Source organism: Syngnathus scovelli, chromosome 19 (assembly GCF_024217435.2).
Source record: "Syngnathus scovelli strain Florida chromosome 19, RoL_Ssco_1.2, whole genome shotgun sequence".
NCBI lineage: Eukaryota > Metazoa > Chordata > Actinopteri > Syngnathiformes > Syngnathidae > Syngnathus > Syngnathus scovelli.
The window spans coordinates 2,897,561-2,915,548 of NC_090865.1; the positions used below are offsets into that span (position 1 = coordinate 2,897,561).

Sequence of the window (17,988 nt, forward strand, 5' to 3'; positions counted from 1 at the left end):
AATCTCCTTCCATCTTTTCTGGAAATTTGTGAAATGTATACGTTTTTTTTTAATTCATCTGTCAGTATGATGTCATTCTGACGCGGGAATTGTCTTAACAAATACTACCACTAGAGGACGCCATCACAGAGTCAGTCATGCAGACTGACAGCAGCAAATGAGGTAAGGATGTAAAAAGTACAATGAATGAAAGAAGAAAGAAAATGTAATCTGGAATGTATGCATAGAGAGATCTAGGAATATCTAGAATATGTTAAGAACTTCCTCATTTTTCTTGCAATCCTAACCTTGTTATCGGAGCCACACACTCACTGCTCAGTTGACAGGATTTATTTGTTTCCAACGTGTAAACCATTCGTTGCGATGTTATCATTCTCTTTCTCATGTGACTTGGCCCTTCCAGGCGAGACGCTTACCGAATGACACACTTAACCAGAATAACTAGGAAGAAAACCGCCCGGGACTTCCCATACAACGACCGAGCGGGCCAAAGTCCACTTTCGCAGCTGTTTGAGTGTTTGTGTGTTTATAAGTACAAAAGGGAAGCACATGGATCTTTTCAAGTCTACTACAGAGATGCATAGTGCTGCTGAATGACGCACAGGGAGTGGGAGAGCCACACACCATCAAGCGTACTTGGATAAATAAATGCTCACACGCACATATGTACAGTCATAAAGGTGACGTAATAGCTCACTACCTCCTTTGTTCGGCGCAGTTTAAGTGACTGATTTGGGTCCAAGTCTACTGTAAAACATACAGAGGATCCAGTGAAAGCAAAACCACTTAAATTACTATGTATTGTGCACCACACCCTTTACACACCAGTCTTGTCAGAAAAGAAAGTAATGACGCAAAGCTTATTATGGGACTTTTGTGCAACCTGAACAAAGAGCTTTTTTTTTTTGCATGATTTCTTTGACTCATCCGGAGGAGGAAATGAGCAGGAAGGCAAAAGAGAAACTAAAAGCATTGCCAAATGAATGATAACCTCATGTGTTTAGTTTCTGTCTTCCATACAGAAACTACAGAAAATTCTGTTTATGAAAAAATGCTTAAAGAAATTCAATATACTCTAGGATAGTTGTTCTCAAACTTTTTACACCAAGTTAAAAAAAAGCTCTCCATCCAACATAATAAAAATCCTAAAAAGTACGTTTAATATAATTGTAAACCACTATTACATTACACTGTGCCGAATTAAACATAAAAATAAGCATAAGGGAGTTTGCCGTCTCCCTCTAGTGGTATACAAATGCTTCATTGAATGAAATTATTTAACTTTACAGAATGCTACACTTTTTTTGTGCAAGTGCAATTTAGTTATGTTGCTTTTAAGTACAACACAAGCGAGGGGATTTTTGTTTTTCCTTTTCCACTTCATATTTGGGCAGGTCTACCTGTAATAGAGGTTACACTGGAAGAAGGAAACAATGGTCCCATATTAGTCATCAGTTATCAGGAAGACTTTCTACAGGATAAAAGGACTTGGACATCAGAGGAGATTGGTCATGGCACACACCCACACACAAAATCACAGTGTGCACACCATGTGTGTATGTGTACACAAGACAAATCCAAACCGCCAAACCGTGGGATGGTTACTCCTCCGTGCTGTAGTCCAAAACGTATTTCCCCCCCTGATTACAGACATTTCGGCCCCAGGACCACAAAGCGATGACCTTTCTTTTCTCATATTGAGGTTGGCACGGAGCCGCCCAGCTCTGTTTGACCTTGACAGAATTACACCTCACAGCAGCCGTCACCCAGGATGTGGCTGAGAAATTCAGGGACTCTCCGAGACTCCCTGGACTGTGAAAGTGGGCATGAAGAGGGCATTGAATGAGAGAGGCCTCCAGGGATTGTGTCCTTTCAGTTTCAGTCTCGAATTTGCTAGCATTGTATTTATTGTGAGGTATTTTTTTTATTTACTATATTACATAGCTTAATAATGGATTTGAAAATGATAACAATTTTGTTTTGCTCATTTCTGTCTTTTTCTCAGGGGTAAAAGTTTGTAAAAACAAAAAACCCCACTGGTCACTGTGGTAGTGGAGGAGATGAAAAAAAAGTCATGCTCAGCGGTTACATGTGGAAGATTTCTCCTACGTTTTAGCATTTGGCCACAACACCACAGACGGTGAAAACAAAATGTCAGCAGTGACATGACAGCAATTACGGGGTTTTTCCTCGGTTATGCACACAGGACGGATGTTTTTGGACGCTTAAAAGATCATTGTCAACCACCAAGCCGCAAACAAAGTATTCAATTATGCTCTCCTCATCCAGTCAAGTACATTTCACATCACCTTATCAACATTCCGGCCGAGCACGGAATGAACAAATAAAATAATGTATCATATTTATGTATTAACCTTAACACTTGACATCCGCAAATTTGAGGTGGTGTGGTTTTTAATGTGGAAAAGCACTTGTACAAACAGCACTTGCAAATATTGGATGTGGTATTCATTTTACTGGCGTTTCAATGTAGGTAAAGAGGAACGAGGGTGTGACAAATCAAAATTTTAGAGGAACAAGCGGACATATTTTATGGGTATTAATGCAGAACTAAAGCGCAATAACATCCTGAGGTATTTATGATGTATTTTATCAGTACGGAAATAGCAATAAAGTTTTTTCTTTCGCTTTTCGCCCAGCAGCTGTGGATTTATTGTGTATACATTCGACATAATGGTATAGCTCTCTCCAAAAGTATTGGGACGGTGAGGCCAATGCCTTCATTTTTTGCAGGAGGCTTCAAATGTTTGGATTTGACAATGAAGCAAGAGAGCAATATTTTTTCAGCTTTTCCATTTGCTTCTGGATCAGATTCATAACTTTTGATTCGCACCTTTTTCATGTGGTCAAAAGATTTTGACTGACAGTTATGTTTTGTTGGCAGCATTTAAAGCGGAACTATTTTGATAAGTAACCCAATGGAGATTTTTTTTTTTTTAACACCTAATATTACGATTTAATGCGGTCATGGCATGAACATTGACAATAACCAGGACAACCGTTTGGAAAGTCATTAAAAAGAAAGAAACCACAGGTGTTAAAAGTAACAGACCGTGGAAAAGAACCGCCGTTGACACCTGAAACATTTTGAGAGCTTTGGAGAAAGACCATAAAACACCTGTTAGTGACATCAGGGGAAACACAGAAGAGGAACTCATTTGCAGGAAAGAAAATGCCAAACTATAGGGAGAAACCTATGGGATAAAGTTTCTGGACAAAAAGCGTTACCATAATGATGGAAAGGTTAATGGAGGAAGAAGTGACCCAAAACATGCAAGTTCAAGTTTTGATGGCAAATGTTTTCAGTTGACAAAAAGAAAACAAAAGAGATTAGCTTCACACTTCCACCAATTTTGGAGGTGACTAAATTCCAATGGCAAGTAAAGGATGTCAGTGTGGAAACAAAGCCTTTAGGGCGCTTATTTGTGTTTAGAATGCAGAGCTATGAGCTGCCAGATTAGTGGTCATGGGCATCACTAAATTCCTTTCTGGAATTCCTTGCAATTGTGCATTGACACATTTTTTACAATCCTTTGTCTACAGCTTTCCAGAGTTCATCCTATCATGACACACTGCACTTCACGAAAGAAATAGGTAGCGTGAGACTTACTTTCAAGTTCCCACTGTGACATTCAAAAGAGTGAAGTAGCTGTTGGCTATTCACACAATGTGCCTCTATATGCACGGCAACGTAATTCCTAATGTCACCTTGAAAAAAAAATGCAGACATTTAAATGCACGCATGGACTCCATAAACTCCATAAAACTTCTCAGCTCACTTCAGTATAGATGATCGGCAACCAATGTGGCGTAGGATGACGCCAAAGCACTAACTTTGTCTAAGCAAAGCTCCTCAAGTCACTTCAATGTGGTTACTTAGTGCCATAAGAAAGCTTTCCACGAAAACAGAGACAAAGAAAAGAATGGCACTGTGTATGTATTTTCTAATATATATCGTTATTTAACAAAAATGAGCTCTTTGTATTTGATAAACTCTCTCCCCATGCTCCTTCAGGCTGGCTGCTGTGGGTTTATGCATGGATGGGAATCCCTGCTTTGCTCCCATCTAACCTCTAACCCCTACTTTGTCCTCCCTAGTTCACCGCTGAAAAGAGCGTGGGAGATAGTTCAGAGAAAAACTCAGCGAGGGGAGTCAACTTTGAAGCGGGGGAGATGGAAAGAGAAGGTGGGCAGGTGCGAGCGGGAGGAGGGGTGCTACAAATGTGGATGAGCATAGTGAGTGTGTGCGCCTGGAGAATGATGAAACCAGAACAGCGTGAGGGAAAGCTTAGCCGACTGCTAACACAAACAAATGGGGGGAGAGGGCCACAGGGGAAAGGTGGAGGCAGGAATGATTGCGAGAAGAGTTGTTTAGTGTCATCATTATGACAAGGATCTACCTCCAGCATCCTGACGTTGACCAGTATTGACAAGGCCAGGGGTGTGTTTACACAAGAGTCCATTATCAAGATTGCAGTGTGAAGAACAGATTCATATTTTGACCACCTTCACCCTGGAAGATAAAAAAAGAAGACGTTTATGAGTAGGGCTCGGAATCTGGATTTTAGCAAAAGTTTATACATTGCTCATTTGAAGCGGAAATTGGTTATTTATATGACAATGACGTTTTAAAAGCTGGGAAGCAACACTGAAAGTATGGAGTATAAGTACATTTTCCACCTCTGGTCTCTAAGTGGAAGTTGTTGAAAAGGACTCAGCCTACATAACACATTATGTCCAACTTACATATACATTAAATTATACGCCAACAAAAGGCAACCCCCCCAAAAACGTTTGGAATGAAAACAAGGCCAAAGAGTTGATGCACGGGTTTCTTCTCAAAGTGACATGCCCAACTACTGGCCTGTCATGCACGTTGCAGCATTATCACCTGCCATCAAACAGCCAACTAAAACATTCCCACTTTCACTCGGCCGTCAAATAAACGCAGCGCGGTGTGCGTTTGCATCATTAGCATAATTGAGAGTGACTGCGAGGGTAGCAAGAATGGCACCACTCCCACCCCCAAATTCCTGTTTGACAAATTATGCTAATGAATGACTGGGGACAGAGTGGGTCCATTTCCAGGCTTGTGAACAACAAATTGGGTCAAACAGATCCGATAAGAAATAAGTATTGATCGGGACTGTTGGCACATATACAAGCACAGTTTGGGCAGCGAGCCAATCACAACATGATTTTTTTTAAGTGGAAGGTTTCACTGAAGACTCGCATCCGATCAAACCAAAGATGGCGTCTTTTGTGGGGCGCACAGCTGCTGTTCTCCTGCTTGTTTAAGACATTTTTTGGCTCCTGTTCAGGAGAGCAACCAGCGAAGGATACGCAAAGTCAATGGAATCCGCGCACAATAGACCCAAGAAAAGCTTTCCTTCTACTACTTTAGCACTAGCGTGTAAATCCTTTCATGCAAGCGTAGCTTTGATTGACCCCCACCACTCCATCCTGGAACCCCAACATCCACACATATCGTCAAACACACACACAGGAGCACTCGCTCCAGTTAAATGGCTCCCAGAAGAAGCAATATAAACACAAGTGTTCAATTTGAGGCCATAGTTCAACTGGAGTGCACCACACTGCTCCTGTCTCCTGTCCCGGTTGTGTTAAACATGGACAATCCATTATAATATATTCTGACCTAACATGTGTTTTATAAACTATGTGTACCTCTTCATTGTGTTTAAGTAGCAGTCGCTTCCGGAATTTTACACACGTTAGTATTAAGCTAGTAGAATTTCTTGACATGAAATTAGACAGTTTGCATGAACGTTTTGGTGTTTAAGATATTTCTCTTTTGTTTTCATGTGTTATTTTTATAGTAATAAATACCTAGGATTGATAAACAGCTTGAAGCAAGCACGCTGTGACTCTATTTTAGGACTGTGCAAGTGAAAGTGAGAACAGTTACTAAAGTTGTGGCTTCTGGGGGAACAACCTGGGCAGTTGTCAAGATGTCAACAGACATAATATAGAGAATATAAGATGAAACACTTCAATGTCGTCATCAATGTAAATTACAGGCAGGCCATTTAAATGATTAATGAATGAATGAACTTTTTTTTTAACTGACACGTCACACAATCAAACTACTGTGGTAAAAAAAAAAGCGAAAATTGATTTGCAACTCCCTCTCGCTCCGTCGCTCTCTCTGGTTGCCATGGCACCGCCTACCTGAGTGCGTTCGGCGACTATAACGCGCTCCCTGTGCAGCATGTTCAGTCAGCATGCTGGTGGTACACGTTGGCAGCCTCCTATTTTGGGTCAGCGTGTGGATCGCAGTCCCGGCTCGATCGTGACGGAGCGCGTGGATGGAGAAGGGGTGGGCGCGGGGGGTTATCGTTGCGTTGCCGCACAAAAGCCGTTTCTCTACCTGCCCTCCCGGCGGTGGTGCGCGGGGGAGCGCGCTTCTAAGCTGATTGGAACCGGAGGATGTGAATAACTCCCCGGGATTAGAGGCTTTTTGGCTGAGGAACAATGCTCCGCGGCTCGGTGCGCCATTCCCGGCTTTTGTTGGCGAGGCGGCGGACGCACGGTCCCCGGTCTCCAGACTCCCACCAGTGAGTCCACCTAGCCTCCCCGCTCGGTCTGGTCACCCACCCGGCGTGGATAATATGACTTCCTGGCCATTAACATATGGCAGCGTCCCTCTGTGTCTCCTGCTCATAGTAGCTCTCTGCGCTGCAACCTCCCATCCGGGTGAGTGGTGCCTCATTAGAGTCCAATGATAATCATATCTTTGCAATTAACCTACATTTTGTTCCATGGTGTCCCTGTGCAGCATCACTTCAATCCACAGTCACACGTGTACTTTCTGCTGGGGGTGGCTTTGAATTTAAAGCCCATGGAAGCAACTTTTCTTTTTTTCATGTCAAAATGCAGTGGATGGATGATTAAATGTGTGCTGCATTTTTATCGTCCCATGGAGAGAAATAACATCCATCTATGTATGTTAATTTTCATATAAAAAGCTAATTAAAAAATTAATTTACTGCTGCCAGTTCAATGTTGAGCTAATTGGGATATAATTCCATTTTAACCATGAACTCGGAGCCACTTTAAAAATGTGATCTCAGCAGATACATCATCTCAATGAATCACTAATGCCTCCTTTAGTCACCCGAGAAATATTACAACTGCATAAAAAGTGCTTGCTCGATTCGGCATTGGCTCCTTTTCAAACGTGAGTTAATTGACTCATGCCATTCCGATTGGACAAGCACCCGTTCCCACACTTAACTGCTTTCCTCCAGCCTGACGCTGATGTGACTCCTGAAATAATACTCTAAGTGGTGCTTCTATCATCAAACCTCTAATTATCCAGCCAGGCTCCATTGCCGTAATACACCTCGACGCTCCACAATTTCACATGCAACTTCTTTTGTCTCTATCTTCCCCCTGTAGGCGACAACGTGTGTTCGTCTGCCGTCGTTACGTCTTGCCAGGAGTGTCTGAAACGTGGACCGCAGTGTTTTTGGTGCTTCAAGGAGGTACGGAATGTGTATTTCTAAGCACGTCTCTGGGATTCCTCCGACGATGCACTTGTTTTTGCTTTTTATACCATCCGCAGATGTGAGCATGATGTTTAAAGCTACCCTCGTGCGTGGGGCGATGTGAATGTTTCCATTCCATTTCTATTCTTTCACAGCAGCAGAAGCAAAGCCACATTTGACCCATATGTTTAGTCTAGTCATCGCTGCAATCGTGTGCTCCTGCCTGGGAGTTCTGTCTCATAAAGCATCCGCCCAGGATCACTGGGCAGCCTTGAGGAAGTGAAAAAAAGATCCAAACATGGCAGCTTGTTTGGGAACTAACATATCAACCAACTTGCACATGGCAGCTGGCTAGACTACACAGTCCACATGGGTGTGTTTATAAGCTTCAGGTGGCTTCCTCTGGGTGAACCTTGACCTTTTCAATGGGGGGGTGAAAGCATTCAAACACCATTCACCAGAGGTGGGAAGTAACTTAACAAATTGTATTTTACTTTTTATCTTTGTGTTAAACTACATTTTGAAGTCCATCCTTTTTTTACTCCTAAGTGTAGAAGGTGAATGTACTTGGAAGGATAGAAAAGTCCAGAAAGTCACCTTGACATTGTGTTAAAGTTCACTCAGCCCGTATAAATAAATAAATTAGCGTCTACAATGTCAGCTTAACATTGAACCCGAGCTATTGTTATTCATGTGTGCAAAGTCCTGCTGGTGGGTGAATTTACGATCAGTCAGCTCATTAAGATCCGCTGCTAAGCTAGTTACCAAGTCAATTATTGTAGTGACGGATACAACTTTTTTTCCATTGACAATTATTTTTAAAAATGTGACAAAGTAAGGAAAAAGATGTGATTGTATAGTCCAAAATACTCACGTTGCTGCTTTTCTTCCACTATGTTTGTGCGGGTCCTTCACTTACCACAAGAGCAAAGGCCGCTAATCCATTCCAAAGCCACCGGGCATGACACTGCTGCTTTGTTCGGTCAGATGACTGTTATGGTGCTCAAATTATATTCCAAGCACATCTTTTCATGCCAACTCCTATAAAAGAACAAAAGAATCCTAAACATAGGAAATCATTTTGCACATGGCCTATTCTTCATAAAACTTCTAGATTACAAACTGTTCCCCTCATTCTGGATATTGCATTTCACGATGACTATTTTACTTTTAGGATTTTCTGGAGGGGGCGGGGTCTGGCCATCGCTGCGATTTACAGGTGAATCTGCTCAGAAAAGGTTGCGGACCAGAGTTCACAGAGAAATCAGACGTCAAAGTGGAAGTCAACGCCACCGTAAGCAGCACACAAGTTTCCCCGCGAGACATCAGCATCACACTCACACCAGGTAAGCAGTTGAGGAAATGAAATACGATTATCAGCCTTGTGTCAATTTTAATAATAATCCAATCCCGTGTTTCAACGTGTGCGCTAGGTTCAGAGGCTAGCTTCGTTGTTGCCGTCAAGCAGCTGCCGCGGTATCCAGTGGATCTTTACTACCTGGTGGATGTATCCGCATCCATGCAAGAAAATCTCGATCACGTAAGTGTTTCGACAAACAAATATTTGAATCTCCTTGATCTAATCAATTAATTCACTTTTTGACCTTTTGATTGAAACGGGCCTTAAAGCGAGGATTGATTCAAAGGAATCGTTAACGAGCCAAAAGAAACAGAGCAGGAAGGCTGGAAGTGTAAACATACAATCGAGTTTGTAAGGATGTAAATAAACTTTCTCCGCATAACGTATGTAATTCTTCCCTCACATTTTCCTCTCCCCACTTCACAGCTCAAGACGGTGGGTGTAGCTCTCTCTCTGCGTATGACGGAGTACTCCTCAGACCTTTGGCTCGGTTTCGGCTCCTTTGTGGACAAGCCGGTATCGCCTTACATTAACGTGCATCCTACCAAGATCAACAACCCCTGCAGGTTCGAAGAATCATTTACTGATTGCAGTAACATATTAAAACAATATTCCAACAGGTGTCCTGAAGTTGTCTGTTTGGGATTTCACGGCAGAGCGTGTGCAAAGCGTGTTAAATATTGTTTTTACAGCAGTAATTTACGAAAGGGGGAAAAAGTCCAAAAGGTTAGCTTCCGTTCTGTGCTCATATGTACAAAAATGGAAGGGTACTCGAAACAGAACCAAGACCTAATAAAGGGTCTGCTGGTAAATACATAAATATAGCATTATTCAAATTTACCTGTATATAGCTATCAATAAAAGACAAAGAGATAAGTTATGGTAATGAGAAATGAATGTTAGGGACGTGAGGAGGGTCTTAGTACGTCAATGGGAAAATTCCCCAGCAGTTGAGGTCTAAGACAGGACAGCATAGCTGAAAGATGATTCAGGTCACAAGGCAGAGCCACCCCCGCCTTTCATCAGAAAAGATATCTGCTTGGAGATATAAATAGATATAAATATGTAAAGATGAAACCAGCCTGATAGCTGAAGTCTGCCTTTCAGTTTGCTTTTGATGATTCTGGGAAGCACAAGTAGATCTGAGGGCAGAAAGCTCAAGTGGCATGATAAGGCACTAAGAGCTCCTTTCGATAAGATGCTGAAGAAAGGTTTGAGGATTGCACACTTCCATCCACCTATCCTGAGTACATCTAGAGACTTTGAGATTGAAACCCGCAACCTTAGAATATGACCCAGTGTGACTTTGCATTTTTTGGATACACCATTGTTTCAATGTTGAGCAGCTCTGAGTGGGAGACTGAAACAAAAGGCTTTTGACTGTGAACCTAACAATCAATATCTGTTTCTGTTTCGGGCTCTCTCACCAGCGACTACGAGATCCGCTGCCGTCCCGCCCACGGCTTCCACCACGTCTTGAGCATGACTGGAAATATGAGCGAGTTCACGCGCGTCATCAAACGCCAAGGCATCTCAGGTAACATGGATACACCTGAGGGAGGCCTGGACGCAATGCTGCAAGCTACTGTGTGCCAGGTACGCAAATCCTCATGAGTTTGTTTACTTAATAGTCATAAAAACATAGGACGAATCCAATTTGCCAGTCATTTGAATAGCGAGGCCTTTATTGGAGTAGAATCGTGACATTCTGACTCACCGTTGGTTAGCGTCACTGGAATCCCAAGTAATGATGCCCCGAGTTGGCTATGACTGACACACTCACCACACATGCACACACACGGTGGCAGTAGCTCATACTGAGACTGCAGGGGGGCTTTGAGTCATGCCATGCAGGGGGGGCTGAGTAACCAGACTGCAGGGAAACACCGTGCCACTCATGGCTCCACAAATAGACTCTCCATTATGTCATTCCTATCTTATTAGCTCGCCGATTTTCCTTAAAAATACACACAGACCCCCTTTTCTCCCACAGTCTGTGACACGGACATAAACACGGGGGTTGTGACTAGTGGGAGCATTTTTTTTTTTTTTTCTTGAGAGCCAAAAGAGCTCAGAGTCTGATGTTTGAAATTAGAGTATCGTGACACGTTATGTTATGTACTTACATTTTCCACATGACTCTTTATGTTGTGTTGCTGACAAGTGAGCTCAAGAGAAATGAATGGGCAAATACATACACCTCCTTAAAAATATATTGCACAAGTGGGAAACGTTTTTACGGTGTATAATTGGAAATATTAACAGAAACATTCAAAGCATTTACTGTAGTGTGTCCAATTATATACATGTCGTGGAATTGACCTCAGAATTTGAAATAATAAGTTACATGGACCTGGTTCTCCACTAATGAGGCTAAAGCCTTATTGAAATTTAAGTAAATGTCAAAATGACTGCTCTTAACAAGCCAAGTGGCAACAAAAGTGGCAATAAAAAAAAATAAAAAATCTGGAATCCTCACCTTGGGCTGACTCCGCTTCAAATTCTTTCTTTCCCGACAACTCCACCAAGTTATGCGGAAATTGTTGAAGTAGTTCGAGTGTAATCCTGCAAACAAAAACAACATAACAGCGATGAGAACGCAGCCTTTCTGCCGAAGGGAAAGTATGCGGATGTTATTTCCACGTACTTAGCTTTGTCTCCGTTTCAGAGAGCTGTGGGTTGGCGTCCAGAAGCCAAACGTCTTTTGCTCCTGATGACTGATCAGCCTTCTCACATCGCCCTGGACAGCCGACTGGCGGGAATTGTCACTCCGCACGACGGGCTGTGCCACCTGGAAAACAACGTTTACACTGAGAGCACCAGGATGGTGAGCGGACGAGGAGAAGCCCACGCATTAAAATTAATCGTAAAACTAATTGTACTCTTTTGCCATTCTACCAAAGGACCATCCGAGTCTGGGTCAGTTGTCTGACAAACTACTGGAAAACCATATTTACTCCATCTTTGCTGTGGAGAAACAGCAGTACCAGTGGTACGAGGTAATAAATAGGCCACACACAAAAAAAAAAAAAAAAAACTTGGAGCCCGCTATGAAATTCAAGTAACTATTAGGTATACACTGTAGCCTATATGTTAGACGTATTCATAATTAGTCACCGGGTGAATGAGTCCAAATTGCTTAACGGGGAGGGAAAGGCTATAAGGTGGCGTCATTAAGGTAACAGTAAAGACTGTTCATGTGCCCCTTGCATCATAAAAACAACTCACAAAAGACTTGTCAAGCTGCTACTAAAAACAGTCTGTACTCTTTTACTTAAGGACTTTTATGACTTGTTTTTCTTCTGCTAAAAATTCAAATGTTGTCTTGGATATAATTGGATGCATTTTTTTTTTCTACCTGTAGGAGTTAGTGCACTTGCTACCTGGATCCTACCTGGGGAAGATTGGCTTCTTCCAATCCCCAAACCTCATTGATCTAGTAGTGGACTCGTATAAGGTACCTCGCTTCTCTATATTTAAATATTGGATGATAAAAGAAGGACTTGGTTGCAAACGAAACTGTAGCAGCGTGAATATTTCAACAGAGTGTGTGTGTGTGTGTGTGTGTGTGTGTGTGTGTGTGTGTGTGTGTGTGTGTGTGTGTGTGTGACTGGTGGTTTGGTCATTTGGCTTCAGTCTGGCCTATAATCTCGCTTCGAGCACAGCACTCCATTGTTTGGTTCAAGAATCGTCTGAATCCACAGATCTGAGTGCACACTTGCGCACACACACACAGGCAGCTGAACTTGAACAGAAGCTGCTTTTGTAATGGCCACCCCCCCAATTGCTTCCCACAAACTAGGTGTCCTGACCCTATAAAAAAAAAACAAAGATTCTATTTTCGGCCCCACCTACTATTTCCCATAAGCCTCTTGCAAAAAAAAAAAAAAAAAAATGTCCTGAGAGTATTTTGAGGACAAGTTTCACACTTCAATGGTCACAATTATCGTTCTTGGTCTCAAATTGCCCATCATCACCGTTTCTTCTGCATTCCTATGGCAGTATGTGAGGTTTTAAAAATTCAAGAGAATTCTCTGATTTAATTTTTTTTCCCTCCATAGAGCTTGCTGACAGAAGTGACGTTGTCAGTGTCATTGGATGACAAGGCACTCAGCAGGTACTGGATGTCCGTGTCCCCCATCTGTCCTGAAGGGACAACTGCTAAAGAGCGGAGCTGCTTGGGGGTGCAACCTAATCAAACGGTAAAGCAATTTGTTTTGGAATGAATACGTACTGCCAAACTGCAGAATTGTGATACATTATTACGCAGGCCAGTGAGAAAATGTCGTGGCATTGAGTTATGCAAACCAACCTTTTTGTTTTGTCCTTTTATTTTATTTTCACTCCCTAATCTCCTCATGAGTCTCCTTTCCTCCCTCTGAATCATGCCTTGGTAGTTAAGCCCTTTAATCTGAGGATGGAGAAAATGAATTATGGAAAGTACCCACTACTAAAAATGAAATATGCGCATTCCTTCCCATACTAATTAATAACGCTTTTTAAAGACAAAATGTTTCCTTTGCAAGTGCGTCACTGGCAAAGATTTTTTTAAATTTGTTTTCAAGTGGAACTAAATGTGCGCTTTATCAAGACTCCAACTTTTTAAACTCACACTCATACAGCCTTAAAAGAAGCTGACGCTTGAATAGCCTTCAGCTCCTAAACGTCCTTATCAAGAGGGGCAACTAAGATGCTATTTTTGGCACAACCCCCCCATAAGCCTCCTAAGGGAGGGGGGCGCCCACAATGAAGAAACTCTGGGAAGATTATAACTTTGACTAATCGCACTAGTCATACATTTGTCTTCCACAGGCTTACAAACGACACAATGTAATTCAAAGTCACTATAAAGTTAAAATAATGTGTCTTCAAATTTTAACACAAGCCTGAACATTTTAAATGATGGGTGTTACAATTTTCCTATTTTTAGTTAGCAAATTTTTCAAAATGCTTACAAGTGAGTAACTCGGATCTACGGCACATTTGAGCCAATTATGAATTTAATTCATCCAGGTCACTAAGAATAAAAAAAATCACAGTCTTGCTCATGTGGTTTCTTTTTTTAGGTCTACTTCAACATCACTATTGGCCTACACTCTTGCCCTGACCACGGTGGAGATGAAGACATTGAAGTGATGGTTCGCCCCGTGGGCTACAATGAATCCACAACTGTTCGGATCCACTCCAAATGTCAGTGCAGTTGTGGGTCAAAAGGACACTGCCACGAGAGCGGCGACTCGCCATGTGCGGGGACTACGTACGGCACTGGTCAAGAGCAGAGACCGCAACTGGCACTTATCAATGAATCAAACGGGAATTGCCGAGCGGAAGGCTCTAATGTGGACTGTAGCGGTCGTGGAGTGTGTGAATGTGGGAAGTGTGTGTGTGAGCGCAGCAGACTTGGCACAATCTATGGGAAATACTGCGAGAGTGATGACTTTTCCTGTTCCTATAACAACGGACTGCTGTGTGGGGGTAAGTATCAAATTAATCGACAACTATTTTAATCATCGGGTAATCAATCGTTAAGACCCATTTATTTTTATACGTCACAATTATCCAAATCCTCTAATGTCAGCCTCTGGTCAGTAATTATTTTTTTTTAATAAGTCATTTATAAAAACAGACCTACTAAATTTGCATTCGATTAATCGATGGAATAATTGATTCTAAAAATATCCAATAGTGACAGACCTACACATATAGCAACAACAACACAAAACAGTCTTTTTTCTCTTTGTTTCTGTCAGGACTGGGTGTGTGTGTGTTGGGTGAATGTGTGTGTGAGGATAACTGGACAGGTGATAGCTGCAGTTGTCCCGTCTCTACAGCAACCTGCCAATCTCCCGATGGCTCATTGTGTAGTGGACGAGGCACGTGTGTGTGTGGCCAGTGTGTGTGTGACAACCACAAATACTCCGGAGACCTCTGCGAGAGATGCCCTGCTTGTCAAAGCTCCTGCCAATCACACTGGTACTACTTTTTGTTTGCAAAGGATGATGGGTAACTATCTTCGTGGAGCTGACGTGGTATATTGTTTTCAGGAAGTGTGTGGACTGTCACATATCTCATGACCTCAAACACAACAAGGCGGGACACTGCAACCGCACGTGCGACTCGGACGTCGTTTACATCGGTGATATGATGTCAGGTAGAGGTCGAATCTTTGGCGTTGCTATGGCAAGCCATTTGACGTTGTCTTCACGCAAATTATGTCTCTGTCCAGCAGGGGGTGGGTGGATTCAATGTATGTACATCAGTAGTGACAACTGCCGCTATTGGTTTCAAACCAACTCAGAGTCTGGATGGAACCAGCTTCATATTAGCACAAGAGCAGGTAAAAGTGCAGAAACAGCAAGCCTGCTGTAGCTATATTTGCCATTTCCCTTCGCTTCTCAGCTCTGGCTTACAAAAACACAACACAACTTTCACACACATCGCACATCCAAGTGTTACAGTTCATCCCCACCGGAGTTTTGGAACAAAACTGCTCATTGTGCATTTTCCCTCCATCTCCCCTTATCCCCTCAACCCCGACGGGACGCCACTGACGCCTGCTCCTCCCGGCTGTGGCGGGAGCCAGGTCTCCATGGCAACGCTGTTTCTAAATGTCTTTGGGCTCTTTGTTTTAAGCCAGAGGCTGTCATCCACACATGGTCCCAGCAGAGACACACAGCTAATGGGCGACTATTCAGAGTGTTGACAAAAGTTAACAACGTCAATATCATGCAATAAGTTGCAAAGCTAACTATTTATCACACTTGTGTGTGTGCATGTCCACAGAGTGTGCCAGCAGTGGCCGACTGGTTGGGACCTTCCTAAGTGTGTGTGCGCTAACGGTTCTATGCGGGCTAGTGGTGGTGACCGTGTCCAGGCTGCTTCTGCAGAAAAGAAGCTGGTCCCCAGGAGATGCCACTAAGGATGGAGACTATAACTGCACTGGCAAGGTAAGCTAACCAGTGAGCAAATAGAACCTGCCTTTTTTTTTTCTGTCTGGCTTTCATTTTACTATCAGAATTGGACAATTAGAAGTTTGAGCGAGGAAACAGATTTACATCTGTGTTTTACATTTCTCACAGCTTTAGTAAACATAGTGTTGGGATTTGCAATCTCGTGTGATTTATAGATCTGAGGAGAAAATGCAGGGGGAGGGTGTCAAAAGCTGTTTTGGACTCAACTTTGAGTTACAGCAGTGATTCATAAAATACATCTCGGGACACGCTTTTATTGAAGTACACGTGTACCGATCAAGGAAGACATGGTCCATAAGCAGCGGACACGACTGCCGAGATGTTATAAACATTTATGTGCATTAAGTGCGTATTCCCAATCCCCTTTCAGGAACTATCCTACATTCCAAGAAGCAACGAGAAGACGGTAACTTATAGAAGAGACCGACCTTCTGACCATCCGGTGGAGATGACCGTACACGTCAAGATGCCCCTTGGGGAACCCTGGCAGTGACGGGAGGGGGCGAGGGGACATATTTCATTGAGGAGAGTTGGACTCTGTTCTACTTTGCTGCAAAAGTCTGATGGTAGTAAGCAATTGAAAGCCTCCACTAAATGATTATTTTACTTTAAGACTTTGGGACTGAGATGGCCAGTACAGTATTGTGGCTCTGGGCCTGAAAAGAGCACAAGTCCTCAAAACTGCCTGTATAGTAGCACTGAGTGATCATGCAGTCATTATCACTCTAATTTATGTGTGTTTGCGTGTGGCCAGTGTGGTGTTAAGGTTTTTCAAGTCTAGTCATAATTTTGCGCTTAAAATATTATGGCTTAGGCATAGACTGCCCTCTTGTGGCAAACCTGCGGTACGACTTTTTATTACACCATTAACACTGTCTGCACAGTCTTTGTGCTTTATATGACTTTTGAGTTAATTTATGACGTGCACTTGTGACTATTATTTTCTATTTAATATTAGTATTTTATTCTCCATTGATTCACATTCAATTTTTAGCAGTTTCACTATTTTTGTTACCTGATTGCATTTTACATTGCATTTTTTTGTTTCATGTGTTTTTAAGTTGTCAATCTAACTTGCACTTGTTTTGCATTATACTACTGATGTGTCCTTTCATTACAGGGCATGAGTGCTTTTCAGTGGGATTGAAATAATATTTTTGTGCTTAAATGGGCATTATGGGTTCGATAACAAATCCACTGGAATAAGAATCAAACGTTAACATTTACCTGGAACTACATAAGCATGAACATGTGACCTCAAATGAGAAGTGTGCTTGCTGTAAGTTGGCCATCTGCCACAAGCAATTGAACTAGACTGATTCCTTGGTACAAGGAATAAACTCGAAAGATACTGCGATCCAAAGTGAAAGAGTGTTCTTTCACTCCTGAGCTCGTGCACTAGATGACTTCCCAGTCCTTTCCCCTTTTGTGATTTTAATTTGTGGTGTTAATGTTTACAGCAATAGCTGCTTGATCTTTTTTTTTCAGCTAAGAGATGAACACTACTATTTATTGTAATGTATTTTCTTATTAATTGACATGTAAATGGTACTATTCTTCAATGAGTCTACTTGAGTTGCAAAGTTAGTTTCTGTACAAAAAAAAAAATCAGCAATAAGTGAATCATCTCATTAAGGTAACAGCAGCACTTCTGTGTAGTTTTGGTATCTACTGTGACTTGTTTAGCATGTCTTTCTCTCACAATAAAAGAGTGCAAGATTTTTTACATTTTAGTTTGTGTAACATTGTGGCAAAAAATGCATGTTGATGTTCTGAACACAAGATGGCGATGTACACAAAACTCAAGAATGAAATGGAGGTACATACGTCATTGGTACTGTACTATTGATAAATATACATCATTTGTGTTAAAAAAACATTTTGACTAATTAAGTGAAAATATAAACACTTACTCCAAAACTAAAATTATGTTAAAATGACATTCTTTCAATAAAGTATACAAAGGATGTTTCATTTAATTTCTGCTGATCTTTAGGATATTGTTGGTGTGCAGGAAATAAATGACAGTAAATTGTTACAAATGAGCTGCCTCACGAGTAAAGTGCGTTTGACCTGTTTTGCACGAGTTAAATGACTGATAAATGTATTTTTTTAAACCACACAC

The 17,988-nt window shown here is 42.0% G+C and overlaps 1 protein-coding gene across 2 annotated transcripts; it reads left to right on the top strand.

The window, feature by feature from the left end:
• The first annotated feature begins 6,236 nt into the window (after positions 1-6,236).
• itgb8 (integrin, beta 8) lies at positions 6,237-17,589 on the top strand. Of its 2 annotated transcripts, none has more exons than XM_049751243.2 (16): positions 6,237-6,738; positions 7,444-7,529; positions 8,707-8,878; positions 8,966-9,072; positions 9,319-9,458; positions 10,323-10,488; positions 11,561-11,719; positions 11,796-11,891; positions 12,257-12,349; positions 12,954-13,094; positions 13,959-14,367; positions 14,643-14,865; positions 14,937-15,043; positions 15,122-15,229; positions 15,676-15,839; positions 16,234-17,589. In XM_049751243.2, exons 1-16 carry the CDS (start codon positions 6,654-6,656, stop codon positions 16,354-16,356), a joined length of 2,379 nt encoding a protein of 792 aa, XP_049607200.1. In that variant the 5' UTR covers positions 6,237-6,653; the 3' UTR covers positions 16,357-17,589. The 2 variants fall into 2 exon arrangements, with proteins under 2 accessions (XP_049607200.1, XP_049607198.1); XM_049751241.2 differs by having other exon boundaries at positions 6,238-6,738; positions 15,119-15,229.
• Positions 17,590-17,988: the final 399 nt, after the last annotated feature.